This window comes from Chaetomium fimeti, assembly GCF_033439085.1.
Source record: "Chaetomium fimeti strain CBS 168.71 chromosome Unknown B0H64scaffold_4, whole genome shotgun sequence".
NCBI lineage: Eukaryota > Fungi > Ascomycota > Sordariomycetes > Sordariales > Chaetomiaceae > Chaetomium > Chaetomium fimeti.
In genome coordinates, this window is record NW_026944332.1 from 3,236,656 (window position 1) to 3,259,282 (window position 22,627).

The 22,627-nt window shown below is 57.0% G+C and overlaps 9 protein-coding genes across 9 annotated transcripts; 7 read left to right on the plus strand and 2 right to left on the minus strand.

Moving 5' to 3' along the window:
* Positions 1-361: 361 nt before the first annotated feature.
* On the plus strand, positions 362-1,727 carry B0H64DRAFT_164023 (Zinc/iron permease). The gene is made up of 3 exons (XM_062798645.1): positions 362-449; positions 512-1,306; positions 1,366-1,727. Exons 1-3 carry the CDS (start codon positions 439-441, stop codon positions 1,559-1,561), a joined length of 1,002 nt encoding a protein of 333 aa, XP_062659639.1. The 5' UTR covers positions 362-438; the 3' UTR covers positions 1,562-1,727.
* An 835-nt stretch (positions 1,728-2,562) lies between these two features.
* On the plus strand, positions 2,563-3,328 carry B0H64DRAFT_397454 (uncharacterized protein). The gene has a single exon (XM_062803875.1). It carries the CDS (start codon positions 2,829-2,831, stop codon positions 3,078-3,080), a length of 252 nt encoding a protein of 83 aa, XP_062659640.1. The 5' UTR covers positions 2,563-2,828; the 3' UTR covers positions 3,081-3,328.
* A 434-nt stretch (positions 3,329-3,762) lies between these two features.
* Positions 3,763-6,298, plus strand: B0H64DRAFT_164038 (WD40-repeat-containing domain protein). The gene is made up of 5 exons (XM_062798646.1): positions 3,763-4,371; positions 4,427-5,022; positions 5,074-5,436; positions 5,495-5,843; positions 5,904-6,298. The coding sequence occupies exons 1-5, from the start codon at positions 3,937-3,939 to the stop codon at positions 6,129-6,131; spliced, it is 1,971 nt and encodes a 656-aa protein (XP_062659641.1). The 5' UTR covers positions 3,763-3,936; the 3' UTR covers positions 6,132-6,298.
* A 555-nt stretch (positions 6,299-6,853) lies between these two features.
* B0H64DRAFT_164040 (dehydrogenase E1 component-domain-containing protein) lies at positions 6,854-8,828 on the plus strand. The gene is made up of 5 exons (XM_062798647.1): positions 6,854-7,361; positions 7,501-7,634; positions 7,698-8,065; positions 8,122-8,208; positions 8,265-8,828. Exons 1-5 carry the CDS (start codon positions 7,221-7,223, stop codon positions 8,771-8,773), a joined length of 1,239 nt encoding a protein of 412 aa, XP_062659642.1. The 5' UTR covers positions 6,854-7,220; the 3' UTR covers positions 8,774-8,828.
* A 798-nt stretch (positions 8,829-9,626) lies between these two features.
* On the plus strand, positions 9,627-12,600 carry B0H64DRAFT_442461 (uncharacterized protein; the record flags this gene model as incomplete). The annotated part of the gene is made up of 5 exons (XM_062806646.1): positions 9,627-9,652; positions 9,808-9,995; positions 10,054-11,194; positions 11,243-12,011; positions 12,064-12,600. 5 exons carry the CDS (start codon positions 9,627-9,629, stop codon positions 12,598-12,600), a joined length of 2,661 nt encoding a protein of 886 aa, XP_062659643.1.
* Positions 12,601-13,084: 484 nt separating this feature from the next.
* Positions 13,085-14,152, plus strand: B0H64DRAFT_374261 (uncharacterized protein; the record flags this gene model as incomplete). The annotated part of the gene is made up of 1 exon (XM_062802323.1): positions 13,085-14,152. The coding sequence occupies one exon, from the start codon at positions 13,085-13,087 to the stop codon at positions 14,150-14,152; it is 1,068 nt and encodes a 355-aa protein (XP_062659644.1).
* A 389-nt stretch (positions 14,153-14,541) lies between these two features.
* On the minus strand, positions 14,542-17,367 carry B0H64DRAFT_374262 (uncharacterized protein; the record flags this gene model as incomplete). The annotated part of the gene is made up of 10 exons (XM_062802324.1): positions 14,542-14,587; positions 15,039-15,811; positions 15,876-16,019; positions 16,070-16,262; positions 16,433-16,482; positions 16,553-16,705; positions 16,973-17,008; positions 17,100-17,122; positions 17,192-17,224; positions 17,364-17,367. The coding sequence occupies 10 exons, from the start codon at positions 17,365-17,367 to the stop codon at positions 14,542-14,544; spliced, it is 1,455 nt and encodes a 484-aa protein (XP_062659645.1).
* A 1,294-nt stretch (positions 17,368-18,661) lies between these two features.
* On the minus strand, positions 18,662-20,388 carry B0H64DRAFT_323508 (uncharacterized protein; the record flags this gene model as incomplete). Its single annotated transcript, XM_062800614.1, has 2 exons — positions 18,662-18,694; positions 18,763-20,388. The coding sequence occupies 2 exons, from the start codon at positions 20,386-20,388 to the stop codon at positions 18,662-18,664; spliced, it is 1,659 nt and encodes a 552-aa protein (XP_062659646.1).
* Positions 20,389-21,170: 782 nt separating this feature from the next.
* On the plus strand, positions 21,171-22,522 carry B0H64DRAFT_397468 (nucleophile aminohydrolase). Its single transcript, XM_062803876.1, is given in 5 exon segments — positions 21,171-21,353; positions 21,372-21,375; positions 21,480-21,535; positions 21,592-21,979; positions 22,035-22,522. 5 exon segments carry the CDS (start codon positions 21,323-21,325, stop codon positions 22,366-22,368), a joined length of 813 nt encoding a protein of 270 aa, XP_062659647.1. The 5' UTR covers positions 21,171-21,322; the 3' UTR covers positions 22,369-22,522.
* Positions 22,523-22,627: the final 105 nt, after the last annotated feature.

Sequence of the window (22,627 nt, forward strand, 5' to 3'; positions counted from 1 at the left end):
CCTCTTTTACGTACTACTACTCGTATGCACAAGTCCTCGGGTGCAGCAGCGCCAGGGGTACCACGAGAAACCACAGATGACGCTAGCCCAGAATGGTCAAGTGTAACGGGAGCGACGGCCTGCGGGGCAAGCCATCTCGGCCGATCTGCCTCCAGGCTGAATCAGGGTCCAACCAACCTGCCAACTTGCCAGCCAAGCCGTTCGAGGAACCCGAGAAAAAACATCTCTCCACGTTGGCAACTTTGTCGACCAACGCCAATGAGCTGACAAGAAGGATCTCGGCATTCCGGTTTTTTAGCAGTGTGTTAATTGATAGCTGCTCGAGATGGCCGGCTTACTATTTCTAATTGCGACTTCCGTGAGTGGCCGTTGCGACCTCGCTTGGGAACATGGACCATGATGGGATGATGCGCTAACTGTTTGCCCCGACAGGTCGTCATGGCCGTGGCGTGAGTCTCCCTTGACTATACTAGCCTTGGTTCTGGCGCAAGCTAACTGATTTGTGTGACAGCTCCTTCCTTGCCGGCGCTCTCCCTTTGTCGTTCTCCCTATCCCATTCGCAACTGCGACTCATCGCCTCCCTGGGGGCCGGGTTGCTTGTCGGCAGCTGCTTGATTGTTATTCTACCGGAAGGAATTGAAGCTCTTGCAGCGGCTTCGCAACAACACTCGCACCAGCCCCCGCAGCCGAAGGGACGGACACTGGTGGGGATATCAGGACGAGCTGAGGACCACGCGAGCCAGGACCGCGAACTGCCCGCTTTCAGCATTGGGTTTGCTCTGGTCATCGGCTTTGCGCTCATGTTCCTCGTCGACCGACTGCCCCGCCATGCGACAGAAAGGTTTCAGACAGCGCCGACGAGTAGGCACGTCAGCCTGGAGGATCTGGCCGGGTCAAGCGTGTCCGGAGAGGAGGAATCCGAAGGCTTTTTGGGCTCCCTTGCGCCGTCGCCGAAACAAAGCCGCAGTCTGGCCACCACGATGGGCCTTGTCATACATGCAGCGGCGGACGGGATTGCGATGGGGGCGTCGGCCACAACATCCAACTTGAGTGTTGGGCTTATCATCTTTTTCGCGATCCTAGTGCACAAAGCGCCAGCCGCGTTTGGGCTGACGTCGATTCTACTAAAGCAAGGCCTCTCGAAGCGAGCCGCGCGGGTGCATCTCATGGTGTTCAGTCTTGCCGCCCCCGCTGGAGCATTGGCGACATATTTTATCGTTTCACTCGTCGGAGGCGACAGCATGGAGGGCGAATCAGCACAGTGGTGGACCGGCATGCTCTTGCTCTTCAGCGCCGGGACGTTCTTGTAGGTTTCGTATCCGGCCCGCTGGACGCCCGCAGGGCGATGTGCTGACGTCTCCCTAGGTACGTCGCAATGCATGCGATGCAGGAAGAGAATAATTCGGCGGGCCACGACCACCATTCGGGCGGAAACGGGTATTCTGAGGGCGGCGGCTCTTCCCACAAGAAGCAAGCCAAACTTCAGATGCGGGATACACTTGCGACAGTAGTGGGTTTTATGCTACCATTGCTGACGCGGTTCGGCCACCACCATCATTAACATGTACCAAGTACGTTTTGTATTCTGGGTTGGGCGTTCTGGTTAGAATAGCGAGCGTGCCATACTTGGGCATGAAAAATGGCGTGGCTTAGAGCGGGCGTTCTGGATCCAGCGTTTCACACCAACCACGATGGGTTGGCTCACTTGGTTTATCGTGAATGTGTTTGAAAGTTCGTCTGAAGCGAACTTCTCACTGTCCGTCATCTAAACAATTCACAATGCATTTATACGCGGGCTGTCGACACTCGCATCTCGCTTTTCGAAGCTGTGCTCTGTGGTAACACCAGCTGCAGTGGCCTTGGGTCGCTTGATGACGCAATCTCTTGAATTGTCATTTTCGGTGCCATTTGCAGTCGAATGGCCAGGCTCCGGCGAAGCGAAGAACGCTCCGACTGAGGCTAAATGTGACAGCGGCCCAGGTAAGTGGAGACGTTTCAGGCACAGTCCTGGCGCCGCTGCCGGTTGTTTCAACTGATGGACAAGATGCGTCTGACCTTGATTGCGTCGTCAACAACGAGATCCATGAGGCAACACTTTTCGGTCTCATCTCGAATTATCAGGACGGCACTGACAAACTTTGAGGATGGCGTTGTACAGATCTGTCAATCGTGCAAACTGTAAATCATGAGACAAAGGATGTTCATGATCTGGGCCTGCCCAATCCACTATTTTGGCTGGTGAGAAGGCATGCTGGCAGTGGCTGGGTTTCTTATTTCGGAGTGATAACCGGCAAACTGTCTTGTGTCCTATCAAACTGGCAGTCGCAAACATTGACTGAAGGAAACAGAGAGGATCTGCTCAACACCTGGTGCATCTCTCATCCCATTCCATTTCGTGCGCCTGCATGCATCGGACGGAGAAGAGCGAGGCATGACAAACGGACACAGCAGCAATCTCGATGCAGGCTGATGCAATCTCTCACGGTGCCGTGTGCCTTGGGTGGGTAGCGGCACAGCCCGACACCGCACATTGGGCCCAGAAGTTGGGTAACCTTCCGAAGTGCCAGTCGTCGGCTCCATTCCCTGGGGTTGTCCTTGCTGGCCGGTTCTCCAGCCGTTGTCAAATGCCAGCATTGAGCAGCCTTCAATCTACAAACAAGTATGTACGGAGTGTAGGTTGTTCGCCTGTCTCTATAATAGGGACCCTGAACCCAGCAGCAACTCCGCTTGGGTTTGTCGATCCACAGGCACAGTTGGTTAAGGACAAGGTTTTGGATTATTATAGCTTTTTGGGCAAACTCCGCCGCTTGGAAGAAGTCGCGGTGTAAATGCTGCAACGCGCTCAGACGGCGGCGATGTTGGCGGTCTTGAGATCCATGGAGGGAGTGTCAGTTGCCGCAAAGTGGATGCTGACATGCAGGACTCGAGGGCTGGAACGGCTGCGAGTGGAGAGGTTTCGAGGACAAGGCCTGCTGTGCTCCGCTGCTGCCGGGCGCTGTTGGACTTTCATGACAACCGAACGAAAAAGGCTGCCCAATATGCCAACACAAACCTGGAATGACAAGATGAGGCCCGGGTGACCTGGTAGCGAATGCCCTCAGCGAGACGGTGGGTTTTCTGTCACAAAACCAACGACCCAACCCACCCACAAACCCGTCGTGGTGAGCGTGGCTCCATTTGATCAAGGGTTGATGGAGGGGGTTGTAACAGGTGGCGGATGGGCAAGGGCTTTGGGTGCGGCCCTGGCGGCGTCGATAAGTGGGTCCGTGCCATTTGTGGGGCACCTCCAGACACTGGCAGAGACCCCCTGGGCCTGGCCGGTCAGCTCACTCTTCATTCGGCGCATGGGAATTCAGGGAAGAGGCGCCCCTTCCCGCCTCGTATTTCTTCCCCTTCCTCAGCCCTCGCACCCGAACCCAAAGCAGTTGGCCCTTCTCCACGACCTCCCTTGAACCCCGCGAACTTGACGATCTGGAAGGGCATTTTCATGGTGTAACACGCGTGTTTACACCAGACCTTGCCATCCCTTCCTACCTACCACTCTCCCTCTCGGCCAACCATCGGCTCAGTGCCCCTATTTCCTCTTGACTCCCTCCATCGTCGGGTTTGTTCGTCACCTTCGTTGCGACCGACCTCGAATCGGATTTCAAACCCCGGGCTGTTGATCGTGACCTGCTCTCTTTCCCAGTGGACGACCCCCCGCACGCGTGCAGCGCATTTGTGACTTGCTTAGTTACCTGCAACATCGATTCCGAACCATCACGATTCGAGCCGAACATTCCGACGTCATACCCTCAAAGTTATCCCGCTTGACGATCGGTTGTCTGCACTCCCCGAGCTCGGTGAAATCCGACCTGGGTGCTCATCGTTGATCAACGGGGCGTGACATAGTGGTTGCAGGTCGCGATTCCGCCGTTTCCCTTCCCGCATATCGAGATGCCGCCATACAACCGGCCGATTAGCTTCTCCGAGCGAAGAGGTGCCGTCTTCAACGAGGAATTGTCGTTGAATACCCACAATGTGAAACTATCGCAACAACGGCCAAGGGGGCCACCGACACCGAGCATGAGCACACCGGCAGCCGACTTCGAACAGGTCACTGGCTCGCCACCACCCCCGCCGACACCTGCGGCCTCTCCCGGACCGTCGCACTCGAGGCTGAACTGGAGCAATGCGGGAGAGGGCGAAGAGGCATATCTTTCTGAGCTGCGAAAATACTTTGTGCAGTGCAATGGTGGCCAGAGGACTCGGCTGCTGGCGGATCTCTTGAACCTCTGCACCAGCGGGCAACTGAGTTTTGTCCATCAGTTTGTCAGCCCCCTCCTCAAGAAGGACCCCTTTACCACACTCCCAGATGAGTTGTGCCTTCGAGTGCGTTGCCAACCTTTCGACTATGATCTGGGACCCCGCGACTGACGCTTTGCAGATCCTTTCCTTCATCGATGACCCGAAAGTCCTAGCCCGCGCGTCCCAAGTGTCGCGGAGATGGCGGGATTTGCTAAGTGATGACATGACGTGGAAAAACCTGTGCGTGAAACATGACTACCAGCGGCGGTTATCCGAGGTTCAACAGTCGTACCTGCCTACCACGGCGAGGCCCGAGGACTACTCATTTGGCCAACAAGACGAGGACCAAGCAAGCCAGGGCTTCTCCGCTGCGCTCACATCAACTTCGCTACCGGCCACGTTCAACATGGATTCCAATACGCGACCCGTGCTTCGGACCTACAAGTCGCACTTCAAGCAGAGGTACCTGGTTGATGCAGCTTGGCGGACCGGCGGCCGCAACGTGTCACGCAACATCACACAAGACGGCGGCGTCGTTACGAGTCTGCACCTCACCTCCAAGTATATCATCGTGGCTCTCGATAATGCCAAAATCCACGTGTTTGATACTGAGGGGAATGCCCTCCGCACATTGCAGGGCCATGTGATGGGCGTCTGGGCTATGGTTCCTTGGGACGACATTCTGGTCAGCGGCGGGTGCGACCGTGATGTCCGCGTTTGGGACCTCTCCACTGGGTGAGTTTTGCTTTTATCCGATATGACTGGGCGTTGCTAACCACCGTCTAGCGTATGTCTGCACACGCTGCGGGGCCACACCTCCACCGTTCGCTGCCTTAAGATGTCAGACGCCAACACCGCGATATCTGGGTCCAGGGACACGACCCTCAGGGTATGGGACATCAGGACCGGGGTGTGCAAGAACGTGCTCGTGGGTCACCAAGCGAGCGTCCGCTGCTTGGAGATCAAGGGTGATATCGTGGTTTCCGGGAGCTACGACGCAACGGCCAAGGTCTGGAGCATTTCAGAGGGCAGGTGTCTGCACACGCTCCAGGGACACTACAGCCACATCTATGCCATCGCTTTCGACGGACAACGAGTGGCAACCGGAAGCTTGGACACAAGCGTCAGGATATGGAACGCTCAGACTGGGTAGGTTGTTCTCGGTCACTGCATGCTTCTGCCGGTTGGACTAACTCATCCTTTTTAGCGAGTGCCAAGCCATTCTTCAAGGGCATACATCGCTTGTGGGGCAACTGCAGATGCGTGGCGGCACCCTTGTCACCGGCGGCAGTGACGGGTCCGTGAGGGTATGGTCTCTGGAGAGGTTCTGCGCCATTCACCGCCTGGCAGCCCACGACAACAGCGTCACAAGCCTGCAGTTTGACGACACCCGGGTAGTCAGCGGCGGTAGCGACGGGCGGGTCAAGGTTTGGGACCTCAAGACAGGAAACCTTGTCCGCGAGCTGGTCACCCAAGGCGAGGCAGTCTGGCGCGTTGCTTTCGAGGAGGAGAAGTGTGTGGCTATGGCGTTGAAGAATAGCAGGACTGTTATGGAGGTAAGCGGATAACCAGCCACCCTTTACCCCATCCCCAGCAGTTGCTAACCCAACTATTAGGTGTGGTCCTTCTCTCCTCCGGAAGAGATGCTGCTCGACGAGCAATCCATGCTGCCTCCGAAGCGGCGGCTCGAAGGACCGGTACCTGACCGGCCGCTAAGCGCATTCTCCCTGGATTACCGAGGATCTGGCTCCGCAAGCGGGATACAGGACGTAGACATGACGGATGCCGGGCCTTCAACAGCGCCCCTTCAACAGAGCGGCCCGACCTTCTTCCACGACGAATAAAGTGGCGTTATCACGGATATATTGCGGCGAGCACATTTCTTCATTTCTTATTTACTCGCAGATACCCCCCTTCAAAGCAGCTCGCAAGCACGGAACTTGTTCGTTTCCTCGTTGCACCGACCGGCAGGCGACATACGGGGATACGGTACCAAGTTCAATGACACAGAGAGAGATATGGGCATTGTTACGGCGTTCCAAGTTACACACAATTAGCATGGTTTCGGCAAAGATATCAGGGTTGCCATTAGGCAAACAAGCATTGGCGGGATGAAATTTCAACTTTGGGCTCGACTTCGGATTTTACAAGGTCATCGTGTGGGGAGTACTCGAGGATTATACATACACGTTGCTGATGTTGAGATCATGTGGGGATTGGCCTCGTGTTAACCCGGCGTAAGTCCCCGCGGAGTTCGGACTAGACAGTGTCAGTTTATGTGTGTATGGAGTGATTGTAATGGAGTGGGCTATTGTCCCGAGTGTGCTTGGTTGTGTTGCTCCCCCTCCTATGGTCTTAACACCAGCTCGGAATATCAACCAGCTTCGGTCATCCCCACTATATAGCTCCGGTTTTCGGGTCAAGTAACTCGGGTTTGGTGGTTCACTCATTGCTTATAAATTTTTGATAATGCAGTCAAGGTGGTGTCGCAATGGGTTGACCCCTAACCCATCGAATTGTCCCGAATGAAATCCATGTTCATTGTGAACTCAGCTCTCAAAGGTTTGATGATTAGACGCAAGAGCAATGCCAGGTTCCACGTTATCTCAACTTTGACAGTCCCCACTTCGCAGATCCTGGCCGGTCCTCTCCGAGCTGTCACACAAATAGCGCGAGGGTCCGATGGGCCCGAACAGCCCAGCCCCAACCCATGTTAACTCTCCCAAACAGGCTTAGCTCGGGTTCAACAAGCATCATTCAGTTGCCCCAACGCCAAAAACTGGGCCGCCCATTTTCTCAAACTGCGGCAGGGCCAGCTTTGCAGCGGAAGCAGAACTTTGCGATCTCGCATCTCCACCGTTTTTTGTTTTCCTCTTCTTCTTTCCCGTTTCATTCCTCCCCGTCTCCACCTCCACCCAGTCACACATCACACAATGTTCTCGCGAGCCGTCCGGATACCGCGAGTAGCGCCCCTCCGCGCTGCTCAGCGCGCCCAAGCTGCCTCCATCGTCGCTCGGAGGACCGTCACAACCAATGCGGCTTCGGCAGAGGTCGATAAGAGCTCAATTCCTCAGGTGAGTCCCGGAACAGGTGGCCGCCGTCTTTTCGGGGCCAGTGCCATGGTTGCTTGGGTTTGCGATGTTTCCGGATTTTGGCGGACTTGGGTTGGGCTTGGGCGAGGAATTGGCGCTTTGCTAACCCTGCTCCGAATAGGCCGAGGATGAGACTTTCCACATTAAGCTCAACGATGAGAGCTTCGAGACTTACGAGCTCGACCCGCCCCCCTACACGCTCGAGGTGACCAAGAAGCAGCTGAAGGATATGTACCGCGACATGGTGGTTGTGAGGTAGGCTTTGACAGCTCAGGATCACCGCATAGCTCAGCCCCGCTGACAGTTGTGTCCGATAAGGCAAATGGAGATGGCTGCCGACAGGCTATACAAGGAGAAGAAGATCCGGGGTTTCTGCCATCTTTCCACCGGCCAGGAGGCCGTCGCCGTCGGTATCGAGCATGCGATCAACAAGTCGGACGATGTCATCACTTCGTACCGGTGCCACGGCTTCGCCTACATGCGCGGCGGTACCGTCCGCTCCATCATCGGTGAGCTGCTTGGCCGTCGTGAGGGTATTGCGTACGGCAAGGGTGGCTCCATGCACATGTTCACCAAGGGCTTCTACGGCGGCAACGGTATCGTCGGTGCTCAGGTTCCCGTCGGTGCCGGTCTCGCTTTCGCCCAGAAGTACACCGACAGCAAGAAGGCTACCATCATCCTCTACGGTATGGGCTCCCCGTGTTGTGTCGTTTTTGAGAGCCGTATCGCTGACTTTCCATAGGTGACGGTGCGAGCAACCAGGGTCAGGTCTTTGAGGCCTTTAACATGGCTAAGCTCTGGAAGCTGCCCGCTCTTTTCGGCTGCGAGAGTGGGTTCAGTCCTCAGTTTCTACTCGGTGACAATGGTTTACTGACGACTACGCAGACAACAAGTACGGTATGGGTACGTCTGCGGCGCGCTCGTCGGCCCTGACGGACTACTACAAGCGTGGACAGTACATCCCCGGTCTCAAGGTCAACGGTATGGACATCCTCGCCGTCAAGGCCGCCGTCCAGTACGGCAAGCAGTGGACGGAGGAGGGCAATGGCCCTCTGGTTCTCGAGTACGTCACCTACCGGTACGGCGGCCACTCCATGTCCGACCCCGGCACCACCTACCGCACCCGTGAGGAGATTCAGCGCATGCGGTCGACCAACGACCCCATTGCCGGCCTGAAGCAGCACATTCTCGACTGGGGCGTTGCGCAGGAGGACGAGCTCAAGACCATCGACAAGGAGGCTCGCAGCCACGTCAATGAGGAGGTCGTCGCTGCCGAGGCTATGGCCCACCCCGAGGCCACCCCCAAGATCTTGTTTGAGGACATCTACGTCCGTGGCAGCGAGCCGCAGTTCATCCGGGGTCGGACGCCGGATGAGGCTTTCTACTTCAACTAAAGGATCATCTGGAGCCGAGTCTTGTGTGTTGATGGATTAAACCAGGGGGGACGGATTTATGCCGGAACTGCGAGGTTCTAAGCGTTAGGGAGTTTTTTTGTACATTATCCTAATCTGCTATAGAGCCTGGGACGGTCCTGAAATTGAGGTTCGGGAATGGGAAGCCTTGAGATTTACAATTTCTGCCTGGTCCCATTGAAATTATACCTGTACTACTTAAGGTGGTGGTGAGGTAGTTGTTGCTAGGCTTTTGTCGGTGATGCTGCCCGCCTCCTCCGGTTGTGGTTCGGACGGCTCCATCTCTTTCAGGTTGATGCGCTAGTCTCACACGCCGAACCAGCTCATGTGACCCGTGCCACTTTACGCGCAGCCACCCATGCCAATTCTGGCTGCTGCCTTCGCCAAAAGTCGCGTCCGAGCGCGTCACGTCAGTCGAATTGAGCCGTCCAATTCATTGCAGCCAATGCCAGGATATCGAGGCCAATTGCGCCTGCCACTATCTGGCTCTCTGCCTAATCGAGCCGTGTTGCACTGCCCTCGTGCCAATTTTCTTTTTTCCTCCTCTCTTTCTACCTACAACTTGAACTCCGCACATAAAAATCTCGAGAACAGGAGGGGGTTCGTCTTTCCCCAATCCATTCCTCGCAACCTCTTCTCCCACACGAAGCTGGCTCCCCGACTGTCCATCTTCCATATCGTCCCGCCTGCCCGTCACGCAACCGCTGCGAGCTTCACCACCGCCGCCCTCCTCGATCGTCGCCGCCTGTGGCCGCTGCCTTTGGAACTGAAACGCACGATTTCCGGCTGGGAAGTTGTACAACGACAAAAGGAGGGAATTCACAGCGAAGCTAGGATGGCGCCAAAACAGGCGACGTTGGGGTACGTCAAGAGTGGGCAGACTACCTTGGGGTGGGTGATTGCGAAAAGAAAAAGCTTTTTTGGTGATTACCTACCGGCAAGGGCTGCATTATTCTTATTTTCTTGTGCTGTTTGCTGGGTTGCTGGAAAGGGAATTGGGCTGACATGGGGTGTAGCAAGTTCTTTGGCCAGGCAAATGGGGCCAAGCCAAAGGCGCCGACTCAGCAGACGAAGTTGAGTTTTTCGACCAAGGCGGCTGATAATGCCAAGAAGAATGTCGAAGAGGCTATTTCGAAGGATGAGGACGTGAAAGAGGAGTCAAAAGAGGAGGAGGAAGAAGTTGAGAAGGTTGAGTCGGACAAAGGTATGCCGGTGTCCACGGATCGGGCGGTGGGGGATTGGCTGACACGGGTGAAACACAGAGACCAGCAAAAAGAGAGGACGGCCTACGAAATCAGCTGCAGCTGCGAAGAAGGCTAAGAAGGAAGCTGTTGAGGAGGAAGACGCCGAGGTAGTGGCCCCTGCCAGCAAGCGAGCAAGAAGGGGAAGAAAGGTCATTGAGGACGAGGAGGACGAAGCCATGGAGGATGCGCCAGAACCGGAGCCCAAGAAGACGAAGAAAACCGCCTCTCCCAAGAAGGCTGCCTCCCCAAAGAAGTCCGCTTCCCCCAAACCGAAATCACCGCGGAAAAGGGGCGCCGAGACAGCATCAGTCATGAAGACAAGGGCTGAGGAGGACACTCCCGAGTCATCTTCCGAGGTTGAAGAGGAGGAGATGCAAGACGAGGAAGAAAAGCCTGAAGTCGCGGCCAAAGTCCGCCAAAAGGTTCAGGCCAGCCTCAAGTCGGAGGTCAAGCATCCATATCCGGATTGGAAGAAGGGTGATCCAGTGCCGTACGCTGCGCTCTGCACCACCTTTTCCCTGGTGGAGCTTACCACCAAGAGGCTCGAGATCATGGCACACTGCTCCCTGTTCCTGCGCCAGGTTTTGAGGCTCACACCAGATGACCTTCTATCAACTGTTTTACTCATGATCAACAAGCTTGCCCCTGACTACGCGGGTATCGAGCTCGGAATCGGTGAGTCGCTGATTATGAAGGCGATAGGCGAGTCGACTGGGCGCAGTTTGGCGGTCATCAAACAGGATCAGAAGGAGATTGGCGACCTTGGCCTGGTTGCCGTCAAGTCCAGGTCCACGCAGCCCACGATGTTCAAGCCCAAACCGCTCACGGTACAGGGTGTCCTCAAGGGACTCATGGGAATCGCCACGGTGAACGGCAACGGCGCGCAAGGCAAAAAGGTGGATGGCATCAAGAAGCTCCTATCAGCGGCCGATTCGACTGGAAACCGCAAGGTAGACATTACCAAGGACAAAGGCGGCCCGAGCGAGGCGAAGTACATCGTTCGCTTCCTAGAAGGTAAGTTGAGACTTGGGCTGGCCGAGAGGACAGTTATTGTCTCGCTTGCGCACGCCATTGTGGCGCACGAGGCGGCGCAGAAGGGTGGAGTGCCCAGTCCCGACGATATCACGAAGGGGGAGTCGATTCTCAAGACGGTTTACAGGTTTGTTGCTTACCCTAGGATTACCATCGACATACTAACCCTTTCCAGCGAACTGCCCAGCTACGATATCATCATCCCCGCGATGGTGGAGCACGGCATCCAGAACCTCAGAGAGCACTGCAAGCTGCGGCCTGGTGTTCCCCTCAAACCCATGTTGGCGAAACCTACCAAGGCCATCACCGAAGTCCTAGACCGCTTCGAAAACCAGACCTTCACATGCGAGTACAAGTATGACGGCGAAAGAGCGCAGATCCACTATGTCGCCAAGGACACAGACGAGGAGCTCAGTCAGTCGGCAATGAGCGTCACCAAAGAGGTTGGCAAGGGTGTGGCTGCCATCTTTTCGAGAAACTCGGAAGATCTGTCCAAGAAATACCCCGACGTTCTCGCTAAGCTTCCCACCTGGGTCAAGGAGGACACTAAGAGCTTTGTCTTGGATTGCGAATCTGTAGCCTGGGACGTCCAGGAGAAGAAGGTTCTGCCCTTCCAGCAGCTCATGACGCGGAAGAAGAAGGATGTCAAGGTGGAAGACGTCAAGGTCAAGGTGTGCGTGTTTGCCTTTGACCTGCTCTACCTGAACGGGGAGGCGGTCGTTGAGAAGTCCCTGAGGGAGCGCCGCGAGCTATTCCACAAGGCCTTCCAACCCGTTGAGGGCGAGTTTTCGTTTGCCACATCCATGGACGGCCAGGAGCTTGATGATATCCAGACGTTCCTCGACGAGTCGGTCAAGGCCTCCTGCGAGGGTTTGATGGTCAAAATGCTGGATGGCGAGGAGAGTGGGTATGAGCCGAGCAAGCGGAGTCGGAACTGGCTGAAGGTATGTCACAGTGCAATCGATGAACGAGTGAACCCCGGCTAACACCGACCAGATCAAAAAAGACTACCTCTCTGGCATCGGCGACTCTCTCGACCTCGTCGTCCTCGGCGCCTACCACGGCAAGGGCAAACGCACCTCGGTCTACGGCGCGTTCCTTCTGGCTTGTTACAACCCGTCTACTGACACATACGAGACGGTGTGCAACATTGGCACGGGCTTTAGCGAGGCTGTGCTTGAGGAGCTGCACGGCGCCCTCTCCCAGATCGTCATCGACCGCCCCAAGCCATTCTACTCACACAGCTCCGGCGGACAGCACCAGCCCGACGTCTGGTTCGAGCCGAAGTATGTCTGGGAGGTCAAGACAGCCGATCTGACGCTCAGCCCGCGGTACAAGGCGGGGATGAAGGAGGGTGTTGACCCCGGCGGCGAGAAGGGGATCAGTCTACGGTTCCCCAGATTTATCAAGATCCGTGACGACAAAAAGCCGGACGAGGCGACCAGCAGCCGGCAGGTGGCAGAAATGTACTGGAAGCAGGAGAGCGTGACCAAGAGCAAGGGGCCGGCGGTGGATGATGATTTCGAGTATTAAAGGGGTTAATTAGTACGTGTTTATCATCCTGTTTGCCTTTTGGTGTTGTTCATAGTATCAACGACCGAAACATGCAGTCTTTGCTCTCCCAACCGAGAGGTCGGTTCCCGCAGCCCCGCGAGTCTCCTTGTCCTTTGAAAGCCTCACCACGGGACCTCCACATCGCGATCAGGTGTTTTACAACACGCAACCAACTGAACGCGACCAACGGAACGCAACGAACCCGATTTTGACGACTGGTGGTCGTCAAATAATTCGAGATTCTGGAACTTGTCGCAGGGGTCCCATGCTCCAAACCAGGCGCCCGCAACGCAGCAAACAAGCGAGTGAGTGAGACAACACTTATCGCTGGTTACTTATTCAAGTACTGCTTGAGTGTTTGCTCCCTCAATTCCGCTTCCCATCCCGCCCATCAACGACGGCAAAAATAAAAATAGAATAAAAAGAATAAAAAGAAATGGCAAGATTCTATGATGGCGCAGAGATGCGCCGTCGCCACGAAGAAAGTATGCGGGCCAGAAAACCATGGGTTGAGGCGGCACAAACGCCATTCCGCGACGACGCGTTGATGGACGGGACCCCGGGCTGTACCGCCGCCGACTTCGAGCTGCCCCGCCTCCGCCGTTGTCCTTTTGACGCCGACAAGTTTATCTGGGGTCGTCGCCTGGGTGAGGGGTTGGATGGATGCGTCTGGAAAGTCTGGTCTGGAGACGCAGGACCCTTCGTCCTCAAGGTGTTTTGGGATGACGAACCGCCCGAGTTCGCCCACTACTACGCTCCCCAGCGAGAATGCCAGGTTGCCGCCCTTTTACAGATGATGGAAGCCGCCGTGGAGCAGGCCGCCGCAGCCTCGCGCCCCGTCGTGGTCAACGCGAACCCGACAACCCGGGACGACGCGCTGGACAACCAAGCCGCCTTCTCCGACGAGGCTCGTCTGGAGCAGCAGTCATCAGCCCAACAGGAACCGGGATCCGGCTACCGGCAAATAACGACGATGCCGCGCGTGAAGAAGTGTTACGGCTGGCTGACACTCAAAAGCAGCGTCTTCACGAATCTGCCCTGGGAACTGAAGCCACCCGTCATCAAGGTCGACAAGGTGGAACGCTTTATCCAGCCCGGCAAAGAATACATGGCCATCGTGTACGAGTATGTCGAAGAAGGCGAGAATACGGTGGAAACCCTGCAGGAAGCGATGGATTTCTTCTGGCTTGCCGGTTTCTGCCGCACGCTATCCCCGCTTCTAAAGAATTGGAAGAGCAGCGTGCTCGTGGACCTGTGTGATGTCGCACCCCCTCGCGGATATGGCTGGGTAGAGCGGCTATATAGCCGCGGTCCGACGTCCGCGCCTCTGCTGCTTAAACAGGCGGAATTCGTCGACGTCGGCCCCCCCATGCCTCGGCCGCCGCGTGCAAGCCAGCTCGCCCGCTTCAGGACCCCGCTACCTCGGAAACAGGTGCCTCCGGCCCGGTCCCCGAGCCAGTCTCCGACTCCGCCTCCGCTCACGTCCCCAAGCGCGTCACCAAGTCCGCCGCCAACAAAGCCCACAGCTTAGCCTCCCCGTCCCTACAATCTGCGCCGCCGGGTCCCAAGACCCAAGCAAACCGCAGCAGCTAGGCGGAGAGTGCATCTAAGGCCCATGCCTCCAAATAATTCTCAGGTGCGAAGGGATGGACGTCATGGGACAAGGGATGAGCCAGCCCGGCGCCTACGGTCAGTCTCACTCCGTAGTGTGTGCCGGTTGAACACAAGATACAGGGCTATCGAACGGGATACTACCCAAGGTGGAGGCCTTTAGATATTGGGGCATGGCAGTGGTGGGCGAGTGGAAGTCGGGTACAGATACTAGGAGCGTTTGTGATTTTATTTTGTCGATATAGAGGTGTGCAGGCAGGGAGTTACTGTGTTTACCCAGTGTAATAAAAGTACCGGAGTCATACCTACCTAGGTACCAAGAACAAATATTGCTGAGAGAGAGGGCTTGATATTACTTGAAACTTGTCTACCAGTCCTACAAATCTCCCATCACCAACTCTGCCCAAAAAGTCTCAATAAAACAAAACCGCCAGACCCGCCGGCATCGAAACAGAACGTCACCCTCACTACAACCCTTCAAAAAGAAGCCAAATCAACCCACCTCCTCCCGGCCACACCCTCCCGCATCTCCCTCCCCCTCGCCAGCAACCTCTCCCTGAACCCTTCACACCACACCAACTCGACCCCCCCATCCCCAACACCAGGCACCCCGATCGCACCCATCCCCGTCCCCATCCCCATTCCCATCTCCAACCCAACCCCTCCACCACCCATATGGCTCCCAACCCCAACACCAACCCCAACACCAACCCCAACACCCACACCAACGCCCACACCCCCCAACTCCCCAAAAAAACCGCCCCACCACAAACAGCGCGTGCCACAGCAGATCAGGCTGCACACACCACGACGAGGGGGGCGGGTTGGAAGACGGGCCCGCCCCCGCCAGGAAGAACTCGAGCGCCCGGCACACGTCGGCCGCCGCGTCGCGTACCCGGGGGAGCGAGTACCGCATCGGGTCGAGGGTTTGCAGGCGGGTGGGGAGGGGGAGAGTGGTGGGTTCTAGGAGGTCGTGCTGGTGTTGTGGGTGGTGGTGTGGATGGTGATGGGGGGGTGGGAAGGTGGTTGCGGGTGGGTTGCCGCTGGTGGTGGTGGGGATGCTGGTGGTTGTGGAGGTTGTGGTGGTGCTGGTGTCGTAGGCTGTGACGGGGTCGATGACGGCGGCGAAATAGAGGCGCCAGATGGTTGGGTAGAAGAGGACCAGCGCGGTCCAGTAGTAGGATAGTGCCAGCGCGGTGTGGGCGTCGCGGAAGGAGAGGGGGTCGGGGAGGTGGTAGGGGTGGGGTGCTGTTGATGATGCCGTCAGGGGCGGGTTGGAGAGCCAGAATAGGGGTTGGGAAATGCCAGATGCTGGTGAGACTTGGAGGGCGGTGTACCATCTGCTGAGTTCCACCTCCAGGTCGAGGCAGTTGTTGAGCAAGTCCTGCGCCATCAAGCGGCGCGTGAGCGTGTGTTCCTGGGCTAGAACGCGGTCGGCGCGAGCGAGGAGGGAGGGCAGCAGGGCGAGACTGTCAAAGAGTCGGTCGAGCGCGGACTTGGGATGGGCTTCGAAGGGCGTTGAGAGCCACTGGGGTTCAGCGAGGAAGATCGGGGTGCGGTTGATGAGAGCGGTCATGATCTATTTTCAGGGGGTAAGTAGGGCGGAGGATGAAAAAGGGGTAACCGGTGGGAAGGGGGCGTACAGCGGTAGGCCGGTAGATGCGCACAAAGAAGTGGTGAGCGGGAAAGGCACGAAAGTGTTCTGGTCCGAGCCGACGGACGGCATTTGTTTGCGCGGACGGGTCTTTCCAGGGCGGCTGGTTGCTGAAGTACGAAGACGTGTTGTGCTGTTCTCGTCAGTCAGTCAGGGGTAAACCGCCACGCCGCCAGCACACACCTCGTATAGAAACAAACAGGTCCCATCTGTCGCCGTCCGCCCACCCCCCACCAACCCCTCCTCGGGCGCGCCTAGATGAACCAAGCACTGCGACGCGAGCCGGAACTCCTCGTCGGCCATCCCCGGCTGGACATCCAGTGCCCGGTAACCCGGCAGCGAGACAAACACCCCCCCATCCGCATCCCCGCGCCCCCTAACAACCCCATCCAAATCCGCCCTCAACCCCTCAACCCGGAGTCTATACCGTCCCCCCATCCCGCGAACCACCGTCTCCACTACATCATCCCACGCAGGCCTGGGCTCGCCATCCGGCACAGGCACGACCATACCCGGCCCCAACCTCAACCCAGCACCCAATCCCACCTCCGATCCCGATCTTGATCCCGATCCCACCCCCACTCCCAAAGCTGCCCCTGAAGCAGCCCCCAAAGCAGGCCCCGACCCCAACCCCAAAGCAGAACCCCTCTCATCCCCCCCTCCCACCCTCGGCGCCGGCGACGCCTTCCTCGACGATGCGCCCGACCTCTTGGGCTTAACGACGCGCGGCGGGTGTGACGAGCACCGGCCCTGGTCCTCGACGGTGCCGATGATGAAGACGGTCTCGCGCTCGTAGCCGGCGCAGGTGCGGCCGCCGTCCTGTTTGCGGGGGGGTGCACGGTGGGGTTAGCAGAAGTCTTTTTTTTGGGGGGGGGGGGGCTGGTGGGTGGTGCCCGTTGTGGGTTTTTGTTGTTTTCGTGGTGGTGGGAGGTGGGAGGGAGGGAGGGAGGGACGGAGTTGGGGGCTTGAAAGATGGGGTTTCGGTGTTCGGCTGGTTGCGGGAGGTAAACCCGGAGGCGCCGGAAGGTGTCGGGACGTGCTGGGCGCTTGGAGGGGAGCAGAGAAGGGGGTGGGCTTTGGACGTACCAGGCATTTTCGGCAGTAGGGTCGTTGGTTGTCGCACTGAGGGGGAGTAGCGGTGTGAGTTGTTTTGGCCTGGGCCCGGTTGTTTGTGGCGGTGGTTGTTTGGGCTATCTATCGTGGTTTGACGTACCTTTACTCGACGCAGACGGCAGGCTGGAACGGAGAAAGTCGGTTAGTTAGTCAAAGAGGTAGAGATGATGTTTTGCGAGGAGCACGACTTACTCTCGCAGCCTTTGTATTTGCCCGGAACGCCCACTTCGTGTCTCGATTAGTGATGTGGTCTCGCAAGTTATCTCCTGATGTGGCAAGTTCGGTTGGTCGGTCCGCTGACGGACAAAGCTGGGCAACCAAGGGCAAGGGAAAGGGTTTTCCGGAGACAAGAGGACGTCCTCACCCATCATGGATCAAGTCGAGAATCGAACAGAGGTTTTCGTGCTTGAGTATCTAGCGATGGTTGACGTGGGAGGGAGTTTGGGAAACAAGCGGTCCCTTTGTATCCGAGCAGGAGCCGGTACAGGCCGGAGGACCATGCAATAGGGGTTGCAGTTAATCCTGGCCGGCGGTGATTTCCTTGAGTAGTGGTTGCTGACGATCCCAGTGACCACCATAGGAGATAACCTTGGAATCAGACGAGGTCCGCCAAGCAAGTAGGAGATGATGGGTTACGTCCAGTCAGAAAGATATGATCAAGACACACATGCGGCCTCCCCAGCCGTCGAGATTTTCCTCAACTCCGGAGTCAAGCACCCGGACTGCCTTCCCACAGCCGATGAGGACTTCCATAAAGACGCAAAATAGTACAGTATTACGTTGGCAGCCCCTTGCTAGGCTGAGGCCTCGTGCTTATACTATGGGGTGCGTCGTAGGAGCCGCCGGGGCAGGGCCAGTGGTAACGCCTCCCGATTTCCGAGCTGCGCTTCTCCCATGCGGTCGATGGGGAGTGCCGTTGCAAGAATCGGGAACTTTGAACATGGCCCCGCCATGACTGCATAGGAAAAGCGCATGAGATGGCATTGGGTTGTGGAACAGCCATCCCCCGGACGAGGAGCTGAATGGAGATTTCTAATGAGTTCCAGGGGAAGTCCGTCAAAACAAGGCTAGGTGGGCAGCAGGGTGTGAAGGAAGCATGCCTCGGCGCTCCTAGTGAGCCCTACCATAGGGCTGAGGGAGCGAGCTAGAGAAGCAGGGGCTCCGCCTGCAGCTAGTTTTAGCCGGCTGGACAAACCGGGGGTAAGCCGCTGCGGCGTTGAGCGAGGGGATTGGCTCGGGCACGATTGGAGCATGCGGCGCAGAGGGTGAGAGAGGCGCCCTCATTCGCGTCATCTTCGCAACCCGTCCAATGGAACGGTCCAAAACTCCAACGGGTGGGGAGTGAGGAATCATGAACAGAGTGCACGAGACGCGACTTGCTGAGTAACCCACGTCACGGACCGAACCGCAAGCGCAAGCCAGCCGCTTCCCGGAATTGCGGTCAGCCACCCGCCGTTTGGCCGCCTTATTCGGTGGAGGGTGGCGGGGAAGAAGGAAATAACATCGGATGTTGACCAGCCGAAGGGTCGAGAATCAACGGTATCGCTGGTTATGTATGTACAATAACGGGAAGATATACACTTGGTACGCGTACGGCAGATCAGGGGATCAGGACACTAGCAGATGGTAGGTTGTTAAAACCTTGGCTGCAGTATCACGACTTCAGAGATACTTGTAGGGGTTAAGGATGCCGTTCTGCGATGTCGTTAGCATGAGCTCAAGGTACACGAGAAATTCCGAAGAATAAAAGGAGGGCAGCTTACTGGATCAAACGTGGTCTTGATGTTCCTCATCAACCCAACCATGGTCGGGTTGCGGCTGTATCCGATGAACTTCTTCTTCATCACGCCCAGACCATGTTCGGCACTGATGCTGCCCTGTCGTTCGGCAATCCACTCGTACACAAAGGGTTCGAGTACTTTCTCGACCCTCTCGTCAAACCGCCTTGTCGAGACGTTGAGGTGCAGGTTCGCGTCTCCCATGTGGCCATAGCCAACCACGGCACGAACAGGGAACTCCTCGGTGTCGCCGAGCAGGCCGGCGGCGTCAACGCGAGCGCGCGTGTCCTCGACCAGCTGGTACAGCTCCTTCAGGGGGATGGAGACGTCGTACTTGTATGTACCGCCGAGGTGGCTCAGCGCTTCTGTGATGCCCTCACGCCAAGCCCATAGGGACTTGATTTGCGTCTCGTCCTGGGCGAGGGTCCCGTCCACAACAATCCCCTTCTCCATGACATCCTCGAGGAAGGCTTGCAGCTTCTCGCTGTCGTGGTCGGCGTTGGAGCCGCTCGTCTCAATCAGGCAGTAAAACGGATACTTGTCTTCCAGCGGCCGCTTGTTGTTGGTAACCTGGCGGACTAGCGCTTGGCTGCCCTCATCCATGAGCTCGAAAGCTGACAGGATCTCGGAAAGCTGACCCTTGGCCTCGCGGAAAGCCTTCTGGACCTGGTCAAATGACTCGAGACCGAAGAAAGCCACGTTTTGGGCCGGGGAGCGCTGCGGACATTGGATGGACACCTTGGTGATGATGCCAATAGTACCCTCAGCACCAATGAACAGCTGCTTCAGGTCGTAGCCTGTGTTGTTCTTGCGAAGCTTGCAGAGATCATCAACGACGGTGCCGTCAGCGAGCACAGCCTCTACTCCCAGCACCGTGCCGTGTAGGCTCCCGTACCGGAGTAGCCGCAGGCCGCCAGCATTGGTCGAGACATTGCCACCGATGTGGCAGGAACCTTTCGCGCCAAGGTCCAGAGGAAAGATATACCCCTTTCCGGCCAAGAACTGGTCGGCAACCTCGAGAATACACCCGGCCTCGGCCACCAACGTGCCGCTGACCTCGTCAAATTCGAGAATCTGGCTCATACGACTCATGTTGATGACAATCTCGTCAAACACCGGCACCGAGCCACCCACCAGGCCTGTGTTCCCGCCCTGCGGAACGACAGCCAGCATCTTGTCGTTGCAGTATTTGAGAATCTTGCTAACTTCGTCGGTCGAGCCGGGCTTGAGTACTAACTTGCAGTGACCACGATACTTGCGCATCCAGTCGCTATTGAAGGGCTCGATGTCGTCGATGGCATCGGAGCGGGTCACACCATCAATGACGGCCGACTCACTGCCGAGCAGCTCCCTGAAGTAGGCCACATGCTCCTCCGTGAGCTGGGCAAAGCGGCTGTCCCGCTTGATGTCTGGGTAAGACTCGCTCGTGAATTTGCCCTGGGCGGCGGCTGCAGGGGGTGTCCTCTGGAACCGCTGGGGCGAAGAGTTGCTGAAGCAGCGAACGGGGCGTGAAAGTGACTGTTGCAGCGCCGCTTGCCTGCCGAGGTTTGTTGATGCTTTCGCCAATCTCAACCTCCTCAGCATCGGAGCCATCTGTTGGCGGGCCGCCATGGTCACGACGAGGTGCAAAAGAAAGCGGAAATAAATAAATAAGACAGTAACAATTGAATATTATACAGATACACCGTCAGTCGAAGCTGATTGATGAATAACGGGCGAGTTCCGGCTAATTTCACGATACTGAGAGAAAAAGAAAAAAAGAAAAAGTAAGAATACAAGAGTTGTAAATGGTCTCACGGAAGCAGCGACACCGGCGACAGGCTCAGTTTGTGCTGCCATGACGTGGCAGCTGGTAATACTGGACAGGTCGACTGTGTCACCTGGCGTGGACCGGCTCCGAACCATCGATGCGCTGGACCCTAACCCTTGATCTAAAATCAGCATCTCTTTTTCCTGTCCCCCCAAGGTGCTGCTTCCCTATTAAGTCGCAGTTGAGGGAATAACTAAAGCGTGCCGTAGAGAAATTGAAGACTCGAGGTGTTAGAAATGGACATCCCTAAGCTTGAATGGGAGAATAAAGTAAGAGGAAGTACAGGAGCACCGAGATCGTGGTGCTGCTTTTCATCCTCAATTTAGTCGTCAACTTCATATCGACGTCAAAGCCCTACAGGCCCTCAAATTCCTCGCCGCACAAATAAAAACCCAGTACGTTAACTACATAGTTTCCCACAGGAGCAGACGGGTTGAAGTCGAGGACGGCGATGGTGTTGTTGGAGGAAAGACACGGCTGAAGCAGTGGTATTAAATGATTGGCCAAAATGATCGGGTGGGGTCAACCCAGCAGCTGGGGGGCTCCTTGGCAGCCTTGAGCCCGTCGTCACAGCTGTGGCAGCCTGCGGTGCACTGCATCTCCAAGCAACAACCCTCAACCGCGATCAGACCCAAAGCCACCGCATCTCACCCTTTCGCACGCATTACGAACCCCGCCCTCCAAATAATTGAGCCTTCTTTCGGTGTGCGATTTTACGATTAAACCCCAGCGGCCATGGCTTCAGGATATGACAGAGCTCTTTCGGGTGAGTTGCCTTGGGCGCTGTTCGCAGCTCCACAGCTATCCCACCATCGCTAACCCAGCTTGCTTTCAGTGTTTAGGTCCGTCGCCATCGTTCCGCAAAACAAAACGACAAGACGCTAACAGTCCCTAGTCCCGATGGACACGTCTTCCAAGTCGAGTATGCGGGCGAAGCTGTCAAGAGAGGTACGCCGTTGCCATCCCCCACTAGCGCCATCACCCCGCCTCTGACAACCGTACAGGTACCTGCGCCGTCGGCGTCAAGGGTACGGATGTGGTAGTGCTGGGCTGTGAGAAGCGGTCAGCCATGAAGCTCCAGGACACGCGCATCACCCCCTCCAAGATCGGTCTCCTCGATACCCATGTGTGCCTCGCCTTCGCCGGCCTTAACGCCGACGCCCGCATCCTGGTCGACAAGGCGCGGTTAGAAGCCCAGTCGCACCGCCTCAACCTCGAGGACCCTGTCACGATCGAGTATATTACCAAATATGTCGCAGGCGTGCAGCAACGGTACACCCAGAGCGGTGGTGTCCGACCCTTCGGTATCAGCACCCTCGTCGTCGGCTTCGACAAGGGCAGCGAGCAACCCCGACTCTACCAGACGGAACCTTCGGGCATCTACTCTGCATGGTGAGCTAGGAAATAATGGTCGGATAGTGTTTTGCAGGACTGACACCGGCTGCAGGAAAGCCAACGCCATCGGCCGATCGAGCAAGACGGTTCGCGAGTTCCTGGAGCGCAACTACAAGGAGGACATGGACCGAGAGGCAACAGTGAGGCTCGCGATAAAGTCGCTTCTGGAGGTGGTGCAGACAGGCGCCAAGAACATCGAGATCGCCATCATGGCGCCCGGCAAGTCGGTCGAGATGCTGCCGGTCGAGGACATCGAGAGCTACGTCAAGAACATTGAGCAGGAGAAGCAGGAGGAGGCGGCCAAGAAGAAGACGGGCAGGACCCCTGGGACAGGCGCCGCCGCCATCTTGACGCGGGGCACTCAGGGGGAGTCCAGTGAGCAGTAGGGTGGGACAGAACCAGCGCTGGAGGGCCAGAACTTGGGCTTGCACATGAGATAGACGGCGAGGCGCTGAGAAAACCGAAACCCTTTTCTGTAAGACCATGAACGCGTCCACGGCAAAAATGACATGCTTTTGGCGCTGCGCCCGTGCCCAGGCTCTCTTCCATCTCTATGCTATCTTTTGCGCCCAAGTACCGGGTATCACATTACCAAAATCCCACACACGCTCAAATCACAACGCACCCCTCCCCCTCCCCCCCCCC